The sequence below is a fragment of the Pelophylax lessonae genome (genome assembly GCF_965119305.1).
Source record: "Pelophylax lessonae genome assembly, chromosome: 2".
Lineage (NCBI taxonomy): Eukaryota > Metazoa > Chordata > Amphibia > Anura > Ranidae > Pelophylax > Pelophylax lessonae.
In genome coordinates this window covers 380,833,110-380,848,606 of record NC_138769.1, presented here as the reverse complement: position 1 = coordinate 380,848,606, position 15,497 = coordinate 380,833,110, and the positions used below count along the sequence as shown (strand labels likewise).

Genomic DNA, 15,497 nt, shown 5'->3' with positions numbered 1-15,497 from the left:
TTCTTAAACAAGACAGTGGTCGTCTTGGAAGTGCGTTTGGGGTCGTTATGTTGGAATACTGCCCTGCGGCCCAGTCTCCGAAGGGAGGGGGGGGGAATCACGCTCTGCTTCAGTATGTCACAGTACATGTTGGCATTCATGGTTCCCTCAATGAACTGTAGCTCCCCAGTGCCGGCAGCACTCATGCAGCCCCAGACCATGACACTCCCACCACCATGCTTGACCGTAGGCAAGACACTTGTCTTGTACTCCTCACCTGGTTGCTGCCACACACACTTCACACCATCTGAAACAATAAGTTTATCTTGGTCTCATCAAACCACAGGGCATGGTTCCAGTAATCCATGTCCTTAGTCTGCTTGTCTTCAGCAAACTGTTTGCAGGCTTTGTGTATCATCTTTAGAAGAGGCTTTATTTGGGGACGACAGCCATGCAGACCAATTTTATGCAGTGTGCGGCATATGGCCTGAGAACTGACAGGCTGACCCCCCACCCCTTCAACCTCAGCAGCAATGCTTGCAGCACTCATATGTCTATTTCCCAAAGACAATCTCTGGATAGGACATGGAGCACGTGCACTCAACTTCTTTGGTCGACCATGGCAAGGCCTGTTCTGTGTGGCTCAGTGGATAAATGCCGGCAGGCAGGGAGAAGCAGTTATGACAGAAGAGACAAACAGGCTTTCGTCTGTCAAATGTCTACCTGTCAGAGTACCTTAGTTCCATCATCGTTTTATGTGCATGGAATTTTAAACTGACATGTCTATTTACTTAATGGAACCTTGACCTTTTATCAAAAAACATGGGCAACATATTGTATTTGTGTGGACGGACTAGGGCCTGGTTCACACTAGTGCATTTCCAGATGCAACTTCAGTCGCTCTGAATCACAGGACAATGGAAACCACATTGTTTTTAATGGTGCCCATTCACATCCATGAAATCGTGTGATTTTGGAGAAGGGTCCTGTACTACTCTGGTGCAATTCCAGCGCAAATTTGGACCCACAGAATATGCAGATCACATCCAAAAACTATACCAAGTTGCAACAAATTTGCACTATATAAATCAACACTGAATGATCAGAATGAGAATGCAGTAATGAGAATGTAGCCTAAAATTAACAATTCTGCAGTTTTTCTGCTGTTGCAGGAGAAGGCAGGGCAGAGATGTCAGCCACAGATTAAAGTGGACCTGAACTCAAATAGTGAAGATGTGCTATGTTATAGAAAGCATATAGAAATGCAATGCTGTTGAGCCAAGCACACTGAAAAACTTGACCTTTTTCTCAAATTCCTCCTGAAGAAACACAATACACTTTCTGGTTTGTGAGTTTGCCAAGGAACTCCTTTGACTACATCCTCATAGCTGTGTATCTGCTATGCGACATCTTAGGTACTGCTGCCCCCAACTGCTGGTTTCAGGAGGTTTGGCGTGAGATTAAGTGATGTCGTTAGTGTATTGCTAATTGTTGTCCCTGCTGGTGGCTCTGACATGAGGTAGCAAAACCCTGCCTCTACCAAGACTACTGCCTCCAGAGAGAGACACAGTGGAGCGCAAAATACTGCAATTCAGTACTGAGGAGAAAACAACCTATAAAAGATCAAAAGCAATACTAGGGACTAGCCTTTTGTTTTATGCCTGCCTTTTTGGGACACAGCTTCCAGAGTTTTATTACTCTTTGAAGGAAATCCTTTTGTCAGAGGTCACTGTATTTTCCAAGAAACTGTATAACACAACTTGACATTTGTAAGAAGTTTACAAACTGCATAAATAAGAATGCAATGAGAAAACAGCCATAATGAACAATGTAGGAATTACTACATTACATGTGGCCAGGTATTTGGTTAACATTTTTTGGTTAACATTTTTTGTTTTGGAAGGAGACACTGGTTTATTGAAGAGGAACGGGTGAATAGAGGGGAAAAAAAAAAAAAGAAATACAATGAAAAAAGAAAACGTCAAGCACAGCCTTACCTTAAACTTCCTCATGGACTGATACAACCTCCCAAGGTTCCCGTAGTGTTTTGCGGTCTGCACATTGAACTCACCAAAGGCTTTTTTAGCAAGTTGCAGTGATGAAAGATGAAGGTCATGAGCTTCTTGAAGAAGTTTCTGCTCTGTCTCTTTGTTGTGACAATCTATAGCAATCTCCTCCAGTATTAGTGCTATGGGTGTAAAAACGTTAAGAATAACATCTCAATATCTACACACAGAAAAAATAAATTCGCTCTGATATGTAAAAAATTTGAATCACTGGCCATGAACAGTTTTGAAATTGAAAAAAATCTGCTACCGCTTTTCTTCTTTTTTTAGGAAATGCTTATTGAAAAGAGCACTCCTCCTGCTAATCTATTCCAATGCTGAAAAACCTATATAAAAAAAAAAAAAAAAAAAAAAAAAAGAAGAAGAAGAAGAAGAAGGAGGGAAGCAAATTGGACTTCACTGGTAGAGAATGAGACCACGCCTATATTAAAACCGGTAATAAACCCAAAACGTAAAATACTACAGCTTACTAATAACTATGTGAAAAGGAGAATAACTGCACTAGAGGTAAATAAACAAAAAATTATAGCCGCAACTTCAAGTGTGACCACACCCTAAAAACAATATATAAAAATAAGTCACACTAAATGATATAGAACAAATCAATGTCCAAAGAACGTAAAGTCCCAATGTGTAAACGTGAATGTATAGATGAGTGATGTAAATCTTGATCAGCACTCTAGCAATCCAGAGTCTCTTAGGTATTGTGCTTACCGAATAGGCAATCAATAATTGCAGAGATTCACATGCAGGGCTGACTTGATCGTGGAAAATCGTATGTTGGACAGTCAAAATATGGTGTCATAAATCATAGAAAAAAAAAAATAAAAAAAACTCCATAGCAGAATACCGTAACACTAAGTGTTAATAATAAACACCTTAAAAAAATGTACACCTCATGAAGGTGTGAGTATCCGTCACCAGTTGTGAAACTGCTTACCAGAAATATATAGTATAAGGACATAAATGACAATCCCAGTGTTGGAGAATCAAGGAAGGAAGGAGAACCACCACCGATTTAATAGCCTCTTACCAGATTTAAGGAATAAAACGGCAGAAATAAGAAGGATCCTAAACACACCAGGAACGCCAACAATGAAACTCTGAGCCCCTTACCAGACCAAGGTAGTATATCGCTCAAGATAGGATCTGGCCAAATACGCTCCTCCAGCATACAGCACAAATAGCAGGCAGTCTCAGGTACCAGAATCAGGTTAAAGGATGTTCCCAGCAGGTCAAACAGGCCAATCCCAAACAAAGGAAAAACGCCAATAGTGCAAAATCTTAACAACTAGTTTAATGGATTAAAAGAAATACACTTACATTCCAAAAGAAAAAAAATGTAAATGTTTTTCTTTTGGAATGTAAGTATATTTCTTTTAATCCATTAAACTAGTTGTTACGATTTTACACTATTGGCGTTTAGGGGCTCAGAGTTTCATTGTTGGCATTCCTGGTGTGTTTAGGATCCTTCTTATTTCTGCCGTTTTATTCCTTAAATCTGGTAAAAGGCTATTAAATCGGTGGTGGTTCTCCTTCCTTCTTTGATTCTCCAACACTGGGATTGTCATTTATGTCCTTATACTATATATTTCTGGTAAGCAGTTTCACAACTGGTGACGGATACTCACACCTTCATGTGGTGTAAATTTTTTTAAGGTGTTTATTATTAACACTTAGTGTTACGGTATTATGTTATGGAGTTTCTTTTTTTCTATGATTTATGACACCATATTTTGAGTGTCCAACATACGATTTTCCACTATCAAGTCAGCCCTGCATGTGAATCTCTGCAATTATTGATTGCCTATTCGGTAAGCACAATACCTAAGAGACTCTGGATTGCTAGAGTGCTGATCAAGATTTACATCACTCTTCTATACATTCGCGTTTACACATTGGGACTTTACGTGTGGACATTGATTTGTTCTATATCATTTAGCGCGACTTATTTATAAAATATATATATATATATATATATATATATATATATATATATATATATATATATATATATATATATATATATATATATATATATATATATATATATATATAGATTTTTGTAAAATCTTACCGTAAAATCCTTTTCTCTTAAGCTCATTGACAGACGTAGTCCTCCTTGATTAATATCAACTCGGGTTATACTGCCCTCTACAGGAGTAGGACTAGACAGGAAAGAAAACGTTCTGGCCACACCCTAGGGGCAGTCCCAGAGGGTATATCCTCTCACTTCCTGCTACAGCAAATCAGTTATGTCACAAAGCAGTGTTTAGAGAATTTAGCCCAACCCAACTCAAAAACAGAGGGGCGGGTACTACGTCTGTCAATGAGCTTAAGAGAAAAGGATTTTACGGTAAGATTTTACAAAAATCCATTTTTCTCTGTCGCTCATTGACAGACGTAGTCCTCCTTGATTAATATCAACTCGGGACGTCCCAAAGCAGTGCCACAAATGAGGGCTGGGATAACAGAAATCAAAATCCAGAAGGCCCTCGAGGTAGACCAACGGTCTCCTCAAATTGCGGCCTGCAAAACCTTGCGGCCAAATGAGGCATCCGACGATGCCATCACATCAACTTTATAAAATTTTGTAAAGGTATGAACCGACGATCAAGTCATCGCCTTGAAAACCTGGACCCCTGACGCCTGATGGCGGTAGGCCCAGGAAGTACTGAGCGCCCAAATAGAGTGCGCCTTAACAGGAACGGAGGATTCTGACCCTTACATAGAATAAGCCTGTACCACCGTCTGTCTAATCCATTTGGAAATAGTCGCGGCAGACGCAGGGGGCCATCCGTGATCCCAAAAAGTGAATCCGTTTTACGGAACGATTCCGTAGTCTTCAGGTATACCCTGATTGCCCGAACTACATCCAAGGAATGCAACGCACATTCCTGAGGATGATTGGGCTTAGGACACAAGGAAGGGAGCACAATATCTTCATTCAGATGAAAATCTGAAACCACCCTAGGAAGAAAGGATGGCTTCGGATGAAGAACTACCTTATCCCTATGAACCACTAGGTATGGGGAATGGCACCTGATGACGTCAGCTCTGACGAAACGCGTCGTGCGCAATTACGTCACTTCCGCCCTACTGGAACGCAGATCCGGCCGCTGAACCGCACGGCGTCCCGGAAGTGGCCGCTAGCGAGGAACTCGCGGCCCCTACTGCTTGATTACCTACTGTCTTGATTATTTATGTGAGTACCTGACTTATTTTAAATTTAATAAAGCACTTTATATTACGGTACATCACTATATTGGCACTTCTTTCTCTCATCATCATCGTACATATCCAAGAGGAGTCTTCCATTACCTGGTCTAAAGTGGGGGTATCCCCTCCCCCCATCCCTCTACAGGAGCCATACTGACTACGCTGCAATAAGGCCCATTACCCCTGTAGGGGTACCTACCTTCGGTGAGTGCAGGAGGAATAAGAGGGGTGCACCTGCGCGTCTCTGCCCACCACCCACCCCACTCCTTAAAGAGAGCACTCAACACACTTTATTTTTCACTTGAATATTTATTGGTGATCAACTTTATATATTTTAGTCACGGATTCACTCAGCAATTTACTAATTGATGGACTGTTTGTTTTTGGTTCATTGCACGAGCACTTTTTAAAATTGTTTGTATTTATTATTGTTAATGCACTATGTTTTCAATCCTACTATAAGAACCACTGTTTTTATCTTCATAATTTGGATTTCAACCAGTATTATATAGTGGACTTGCCACTATGGCTAACAGAGGGGGAAATCAGGGAAAGACTGGATAAACTTAACACAAACAAATCACCAGGCCCGGATGGCGTACATCCGAGAGTGCTCAAGGAACTCAGTATGGTTATATCTAGACCACTGTTCCTGATCTTTGCTGACAGTATTAGGACAGGAGATGTACCAGGGGATTGGAGGAAGGCTAACGTGATTCCGATATTCAAAAAGGGCCAGAGACATATCCCGGGAAATTATAGGCCTGTCAGTCTGACATCAATAATATGTAAACTTTTGGAGGGGATGATAAGGGACTATATCGTAGAGTATGCTAAAGACAACAACATCAGTAGTAACCAGCACGGGTTTACAAATGGGCGATCTTGTCAAACCAATCTCTTAGCATTCTACGAGGAAGTGAGCTGTGAGCTAGACAGGGGGAGACCAGTGGATGTGGTGTACTTGGATTTCGCTAAGGCGTTTGATACAGTTCCCCACAAGCGCTTAATTTATAAAATAAGGTCTGCAGGTATCGACAGCAGGGTTTGCTCTTGGATACGGAATTGGCTAAAAGGCCGTGTCCAAAGGGTAGTAATAAACAGCGCATACTCAGACTGGTCTGAGGTAGTAAGCGGGGTGCCCCAGGGCTCAGTCCTGGGACCAACCTTGTTCAATTTATTCATAAACAGCATTGAGGACGGGATCAGTAGTTCGTTATCAGTTTTTGCAGATGACACAAAATTGGCCAGGGCAATAACTGCACAGCATGAAGCAGATATCCTACAGAATGACCTGGACAAAATTACGGAGTGGGCAACGACATGGCAAATGAGGTTTAATGTGGAGAAGTGTAAGGTTTTGCACTTGGGGACCAAAAACATAAAAACACAATACACGCTAGGAGGGGAACCCTTGGGGGAATCAAAAATGGAGAAGGATCTGGGAGTCTTAGTTGATGATAGATTAGGCAACAGCATGCAATGCCAAGCGGCAGCTTCCAAAGCCAACAGAATATTAGCATGCATAAAGAAAGGGATGTATTCCAGAGATAAGACTATAATCCTTCCACTTTATAAAACTCTGGTCCGACCGCATCTGGAGTATTCTGTCCAGTTCTGGTCGCCAGTCCTCAGGAGGGATGTGTTGGAGCTGGAGAAAGTCCAGAGAAGGGCAACTAAACTGATTAGGGGGTTGGAGGACCTTACCTATGAAGAGTGGCTGCAATCGCTCGATTTATTTTCCCTGGAGAAAAGACGTCTGAGAGGGGACATGATAGCAATTTATAAATATCTTAATGGGGATCTCAGCTTAGAAGAAAAGCTGTTCATTCGAAGGAATTGCATGAGGACTCGAGGACATACAATGCGATTAGAGGAGAAGCGTTTTAACCTCAGGCAACGTGGGGGGTTCTTTACTGTTAGGGCTACAAGATTGTGGAATTGTCTACCACAAGAGGTGGTTTCTGCGGGTAGTATGGTGACTTTCAAAAGACTCTTAGACTTACATCTCAAGGATCAGGAGATTGAGGGCTATGTTAGATGATTACAGTCACACACACCTACACAGGTTGAACTGGATGGACTATTGTCTTTATTCAACCTCACCTACTATGTAACTATGTATATAAGTTATTTTTGTGCACACTTGCACTTTACTACTTTAGATATACTCTTATCAACATATTTATTTAACTTGATTTTAAAAGACACCTTATTAATTAGCACCTTTTCACGTAAAACAACCGCATTTATTGTAATTTTAGATCACTAGGCAGCGCCACTTTACCTCACCATACCTACATGATAATGCAGCCAGTTCTGACACCCTGCGTGCAGAAGTGATAGCCACCAAGAAGGCCACCTTCTGGGATAATGTAAGCAAGGGAATCTCCCTGGTATTTTAAAAGGGAGGTTTCTGCAGAACCGACAAAACCAAATTAAGATCCCAGGGCGGTAAGGGCGCGCGCACTAGCGGAGCTAAGTGCCGCACCCCCTGGATGAAATTCCGCACCAAGGAATGAGTAGCCAGCGGCTTCTGAAAGAAGATTGCTAACGCTGAAAACCTGACCCTTGATAGTGCTCAAGGATAGTTTCTGCTCAACCCCCTTTTGCAGAAAAGCCAAAATTTGGGTCACCAAATAGGTACGTGGGGGAAATCCCAACGATTCACACCACGCAATATAAAAGTCTTCCATGTGCGATAATAGAATTTGCTAGAAGTCGCTTTCCTTGCTTTAATTAGAGTAGGAATAACTGAAGCCGACAACCCCTTGTCCTTCAGAACCTGGGTCTCAATGGCCAGGCCGTTAAAACCAGCGACTGTAAAGCACGATGGAAGATCGGTCCTTGAGACCGCAGATCCTCCCTGAGAAGAAGTCTCCAAGGAGCGTCTGCGGCTAGCCTGCCCAAGTCGGCGTACCCGGCTTGACGAGGCCAGCCCGGAATTACCAGGATAACTGGAGTTCCCTCCACCTCTATCCTGCGGAGAAATCTCAGCAGTAACTTGAGAGGGGGGGGAGGGGGGGGGAAGACATACAGTAGCTGATACTTCCCCTACGGGGCGCTCAGCATGTCTGCTGCGTCCGCTAGAGGATCGCGGGCGCGAGCCCTGTTGAGCCAACCTGCCAACAGATCCATATCCGGGGTGCCCCAATGAAGGGACAGCTGGTGAAATCTCTGGATGAAGAGACTATTCCTCTTGATCCAGAATCTGACGGCTGAAATAATCTGCCTGTCCACCCCCGTGATAAATATCGCGGAGAGAACTGGAACAACTGTTCCCCCAATAAAAAATGTTGGCCACTTCTATGGCCGCCAGGGCACTCTTGGTGCCCCTTGGTGATTGACATAAGTCATGACCGTGGCATAGTCCGATTGGATCCGAACCAGACTGCCCTGGAGCTGCTCGGTCCAGTAAATCAGACAAAGTCTGATCGCTCTCAGTTCCAACACCTTTATCGGTAACCTGGAATTTATCAGAAGAAATGACTTCCCCTGGCTGAGCATCGGAGACCGAAGCCACCAGACCAGAGCCTCCCTGGTCTGCTCGCTCAATCGGATCCGATTGTCCAGGGAATCAGGATTCCGATTTCATATGAGAAGAATCTCCTCTTTGGAGAATTTGGGTATGAGACTGGGCAAACGGTACTGCCTCTAAGGAGGCGACCATCAATCCCAGCCAGTTGACGGACAGCAACATCCGAATCATTGACTGAATCTTCTGGAGTTTCTCCGCCTGGAGAAACACTCTTGCCAAGGATGTATCCAAAATTAGGCCCAGATAGTTCAGTCTCCTGGTGGGAACCAGGGATGATCTTTGGGAAAAGCAAAGAAAACGCTGATGTCCTGCAAAGATGGGGATATGAAGATAGGCATCCTAAATGTCTATGGATGCCAGGAAATCCCCCTGATGCAGGGAGGCCACCACTGTATGGATGGACTCCATCTCTTCCAAGACCAGAATTGGACGCACCTAGCCCTTTTTCCTGGGCATTGTGAACAGGTTCGACTCATAGGTGTGCGCAGCCTATTGCATTAGGGTGTGCACCCCAAAGTTTAAATACACATGCATGTGTTTGCCTACATGTACATGGCCCCGATACATTACTCTCCCTGCTGGCAAAGTGAAATAGAAGTGTGTGGCACTTCTCTTATGGCAGAGCAGGTCCGAGGGAGATCTTTCACATCTCCTCACTGGCAAACAGAGCGATAATGCTAATGTGCCCTAGGTGATTAGGGTGTGCCCGGGCACACCCGGCACACCCTGTGCGCACGCCTATGGTTCCGACTAGAATATGGTTCCACTAGAACTCTTCCAAGGAATGGGAACTACCACTGCTTGTTGCATCAAGCTGTTCCCCGTAAAGCTTTTTAAGCGACCCGGGGATGTCGAATATTGGAAGGGAAGAATCGCACCGGTGGAAGTGATCGAAACTCGATCTTGTATCCCGACCATATGACCTTGCGAACCCCTTTATCCGGGATTCTGGAAAGCCCTGGATCCGAAAACCGGTGAAGACGTCACCCCACCCTAGAGATGGGTGGGGCCCATTCTGTCAATCCAACGAGATAACAGTGGCTTTATTTAGTCTGGAAATCGGTAAGTCCACTATTGGTGGTACCGTCCATCTTTGTAATGAGGGATTCCTCAAAATGATAGCGCCTAGCAATATGTTTGGAAATAGCAGGGGCTCGTTTACGGAAGACCCCATTTGGGCAAGGGAAACCCTTCACCATTTTGGTAGGTTTGCTAGTACCAAAAAAGGAATATGAGTCTCAGCTACCTCTGCCGGTGTAACCTCAAGATTCAAGGTTTCCCGGCAATGACCAGCTCACAGGGTTCATACACATTTTCACCAATGAAATTCCATGACTTTTCCATGACTTCACGTAAATATTCATGACCTAATGTTTCATGAAATGTCTATGTATACGTGTTAAATAAGAAAATCTATGTCACACCCAGCATTTTTTTACTAATATAAATGACCAGCTTTGTAGTGTACAGTGGAATATGAAATATTTATTTAAATAACGCTTGCACAGTAACGACGTTTCATAACATAAACCCTGAGAACCGCTTAGAAATGGATTAACGTAATCCACAGGAGATATAACATAAATCAAGGGGAAGCAACTAAAAAATAAAAGTGTCCATCAACACTGTTCTGAACATAAATATGAGCACTTACGTTCGCCGCATGCAAAGCTGGCCGCTATCTTGCTGTCTGGGAACATAGTCTGGAAAAGCTGACCTGTGTCTTCACAAGACTTGTATGAATAGTGTGAATTAACCACCTTTAGAGCCCACAGTACCTCTGCTGTTAGAGTTTCGTTTCTGGATACAGCGTGACTCAAAATGGTCCCTTGTTTTACAGAGGATGAGGTGGAAGCACCGCTGCCGCAGCTGGGAGCCGGTGTCACTTCAGGCGCACGGGTGAAAAAGCCAGCGATCGGATTGGAAGCTGTCGAGCACGCAGCTGCAGACTGGTGCTTTGCACCTTTAGCGTGGCTAGACAGCGCTGCCTCTCCCATGTTCGAAATGTCAAATGTTTTGCGACACACTGTACATTTAGCACGTCCCGGGTCCTGATCTTTCTCCAGCCACCTCTCATACTTTTCGTCATGAAGCCATACATTTTTAAAGCTGCATTTCTCTGGCATTGCTGTAACTGTGAACGGACTGGTATGGATGGCACAAAATGCAGCACTTAATCTTTTTAGGCCGAAGCAACAGTCATAAGGTGCAGGCGGACTGGTATGGATGGCACAGACAGTGAGATGCACAAAATGCAGCACAGTAATCTTTTAAGGCCCAAGCGACAGTCATAAGGTGCAGGCGGACTGGTATGGATGGCACAGACAGTGAGATGCACAAAATGCAGCACAGTAATCCTTTTTAGGCCCAAGCGACAGTCATAAGGTGCAGGCGGACTGGTATGGATGGCACAGACAGTGAGATGCACAAAATGCAGCACAGTAATCTTTTTAGGCCCAAGCGACAGTCATGAGGTGCAGGCAGACTGGTATGGATGGCACAGACAGTGAGATGCACAAAATGCAGCACAGCAATCTTTTAGGCCCAAGCGACAGTCATGAGGTGCAGGCAGACTGGTATGGATGGCACAGATCTGATGGTGCACAAATGCGGCACTTACTTTTGGGAGAAAGAACAGTGGTGCTCCTGCTTGCCCAAATAAAGCTGTTCAGGTGGCAGTGAGTCATGAAGGTGCAGCTGGAAAAAATGCGGCGCTTACTATTCTTAGGCCGAACCTAACAGTCCCATGAGGCAGAAAAGAGTTCTCACAGAAACTAAGGCGACTCAGGATTGGATGCTTAATTATTTATTTACATTTATTTTTAACATTCCCGTAGGACTGGTACAGTAGGTGCTCGCAGTTTGCCCTACGATCGGTCACTGGCCAGCAGCAGCCGAGGAAATGATCGTGCACCAATGACAGGCAGCGGGGAGGGCCGGGCCGCGGTTTGCCTGTATGTGACTGGCCAGCAGCAGCAAATCAATCACAGGCAGCGGAAGCGTCACTGGAGAGCGGGCCGGCCGCATGAACGTGATGACGCGGGGGGTGCGGTAACTGAAACGGTTACCGCCCCCTTCCGCGTCATCATCACGTTCATGCGGCCCGCCCTCCAGTGACGCTTCCGCCGCCTGTGATTGGTTTGCTGCTGCTGGCCAGTCACATACAGGCAAACCGCGGCCCGGCCCGGCCCTCCCCGCTGCCAGCGATTGGTGCTTGGTGTATGATCTACTCCTCGGCTGCTGCGGACCCGGAAATGTGCACAAGCATAAAATAAAATAATTATACATTAATTTGCAATAAAAAAGTTTTAAGCATCCGCTCCCCCCGCCGCTGCCCGCCGCTCCCCCCCGCTCCTCCCCAGATTTCCATGACTTTTCCAAAACATTTGTAAAATCGTACTTTTCCATGACCTTTCCAGGCCTGGAAAGTGTCCATCTCAGAATTCCATAACTTTTCCAGGTTTTTAATGACCGTACAAACCCTGAGCTCAGAATCCGTATCTGAAGTATCAGATGACATAGGGGTAGGCGGGGGTCGCTTTTCTTGACCCCCGTCCCTGACAGGCTACCTCCACCCGGGATACCAAAGACTCCAAAACTGCTGTTAATGCATCATCACAAGTGGGGTACTGGAGGGTCCTGCGGCCACCCCGAGGGGATCAGGTGGGGATACATGAGTGGCAGGGTTCATGTAACAAGACACTTGCCAGCAAACACAAAAAAATTGCAAGAAAAAACTTTTTTTGAGAGACAGAGACAGAGAGACAGAGACAGAGAGAGAGAGAGACCCCAAGGCTCACCTGATGCACAGAAGTTTCTTATCAACCTGCTTCCAGCACTGTCTGTTACAGACAGGAAGTCTTTGGCTTGCTTTCCCTGGGCCAAGGAGGCGGCTCCACCCCTTTACACGCCTTCCGGCGCCTCCCAATTACTCCACGAGGTGTTTGGTCACCTCAAACATGGCAGCTGGAGACACGAGGCTACGCCAATATGGCGGCCTCGTGCGATCTGCAGGAAAATGGCGGCAGCCTGTGTAGGATAGCGGCGGCTTGCAAGCGGCCTGCGGGATGTGTGCATTCGGCCTGTGCGGCCTGCGGAAGTGCCTCGGCCTGCGGGAGGCTGTGTGGCCTGTGGAAGTGACCGGCTTTCTGGAGGGATGGCGATCTGTGGCTGCAGTAACTCAGGCATAGGCATCGGCCTGTGTACACACTAGACAGGTAGGATACCTCTATACCTCAATAGTAATGCCTTTTAGTAGTCTGCCACTGACTTCAGTCACCCTTACAGTCATATAGTGACTTTAGATAGTCAGCTCCCAAACCAAGCCTCCTGGTTTCTATTCACAAAAATCACACTCAAATTGGGGGATCTGTGACCTGTTATAGGATAGAGGGGAGACCCAGAAAACCGAGTGTCCGACCATCCCAGAGAGGGGCCCGCGTCCACCAACAACCCGACAGGGGGAGAGGGGGAACATTCTACTCACCATACCGGAACCAGGCGGGCACCAACTCCTGACAGAACCCCTCTCCACCGGTGTGGGGGTGTTGTCGACCAATACGGACGCCGTGACTCTGTTGGTCATTGGCGTCCAGGTGAGACGTTTAACTCGCAGGGTCAGTCCCCGTCCAGTGGGACTATGTCGCGGCCGACCCAGCGGGGAGCTATGGCCTGCACGCGCTCGTAGGCTGAACTGGGGTGACCACTGGATCTCAACATCCAGCCCGTCGCCCAGTTTCAGCTTACTTGCTTGAAGATCTCACAGGAACACTGGAGAAAAAAAGCTGTCTAAAAAAGTATTTCTAAAAAAAAATCTTGCCAGGACCGAAGATCCTAGCAAGGAATCTAGGTCCTTACTCCTAACTAGACAGAAAAAAACTGATTTGCTGTAGCAGGAAGTGAGAGGATATACCCTCTGGGACTGCCCCTAGGGTGTGGCCAGAACGTTTTCTTTCCTGTCTAGTCCTACTCCTGTAGAGGGCAGTATAACCCGAGTTGATATTAATCAGGGAGGACTACGTCTGTCAATGAGCGACAGAGAAATTATATATATATATATATATATATATATATATATATATATATATATATATATATATATATATATATATATAATAACTCGATGTGTTGACTACATTTGTTTTTTTCCCCTCTTTTCTCACCTAACGATCTGGCCAGTAACACACCTCTATTAGAGAACAACATTCACCCTGGATGAATGAGCAGAGGGGGCAGATTTGGACAGCAGTATTGTCAGTCTGGAGGAAGAGGGGTGTTAGAAGTACTAGCAGATTTAAATGCACTAACAAATTAAAGCTAAACTGCAGCTATAGCAATCAATTTATCATTTTGGGATTAAGGTTTCTAATCTGATCATTTACCACTGATAGGGGTGCCAACAATGGTTTTTCCCTCATCCCTGTAAACAGATACTTCTGTAAGAGAGCTTGTTCTTTTAAAAAACAGACTAACGGGCTAGTTCAGATTGGAATGAAAAGGAAAGCCTAAAAAAGAAACCAATCCAGTTATCACATTTAAGAATAGGTAGGCGGCAATATAATAAAAGGTTTGCTTTTGGGTTTTATACTGTTTTAATAAACAGTCATCCTTTAAAACCCTAAGTGGATCAATATGATCCCAAAATAGTATTATAGGCTACCTTACACTGAATACTCCTTTTACTAAACAGAAGAGCTAGCCAACATCCACACTCTAGGACTAGATTACTACATTTACATATTATACAAAAAAAAAAAAAAAAGTGTGATATATGGTGTGACGAATACGGGTATCAGACCCCTGGCCTTCTCATCCACCTCGTGACCAAAGACCAAGCAATCTCACACCCTGCCGTCACTTGCGTAACAATGCCACTCTCAGCTGCACCCAGCACACAGATTGTCCAGCTTGCGGGACCACAATCTAGATGCCAGCAGACAGAGCGATTGTCACCGGGTTAATTAAACGATTAACCCTTTCCTGCCACCACCCCTACGTTATACCGAGCCTAGAGGATGCTCATGGTTTGACAAATATCAATTATGACTTTACAATAACCATCTGTAACACACACTGTCACCTGACAAGAATGTTTCAGATAGGTTAGCCTAAACAGTACAAATATCAATTATGACTTTAAAATAACTGTCTATAACACAATAGCGCTCTTCAGGAGGCAGATTTGTTTGGGTCAAGTTGCGTTTAAGAGCTTAGAGACAAAGTTTAAACACTTTTCAAAATAAGGTTTAATTATAAGAAAGGTTAAAAATTGGTGCGAATAAAAATATTTACAGAAAAATGGGTTACAAAGAAATAGAGGCACAATACAGCAATTAAGAAATAGGAGAATAAAATAATGAAAATACTTGCATTAAAACGGTCCTGGTATTACCTTCGTTTCAGAGTTGAACAGGTTCCCCTTGGGCGGTGTTATGCCGTCGATCTTAGGATGAGAACTGAGAAATCTCTCAGTCCCTGCCTTTTTCTCTGACTCTCCAGGGGGTGTCACCAGAAGTACTCAGCCAATGGCTCTGAGTCTATAAACCTCTAAATGACCGCCCGCTTTGACAGATTCATAAAAGCATTCATATCCGGAGATATGAAACGGTGACACGCTTGAAACCGATATTTCATGGTCCGGTTTGGAATGTCCTATCTTTAGACACTAAACATGGGTTATCACGGAATAACCTCTG

General features: G+C 44.6%; 2 protein-coding genes across 2 annotated transcripts in view; both read right to left on the bottom strand.

Annotated features, from left to right (window-relative positions):
• USP32 (ubiquitin specific peptidase 32) overlaps window positions 1-15,497 on the bottom strand; it is a 781,032-nt gene that overhangs the window by 547,806 nt on the left and 217,729 nt on the right. The gene's annotated exons all lie outside the window — the stretch shown is intronic.
• The window catches only part of APPBP2 (amyloid beta precursor protein binding protein 2), a 121,053-nt gene that overhangs the window by 6,109 nt on the left and 99,447 nt on the right, over window positions 1-15,497 (bottom strand). Inside the window, exon 11 of the mRNA XM_082247807.1 lies at window positions 1,977-2,167. Coding sequence (XP_082103933.1) covers window positions 1,977-2,167 — 191 coding nt within the window. The remainder of the gene's footprint in view (window positions 1-1,976; window positions 2,168-15,497) is intronic.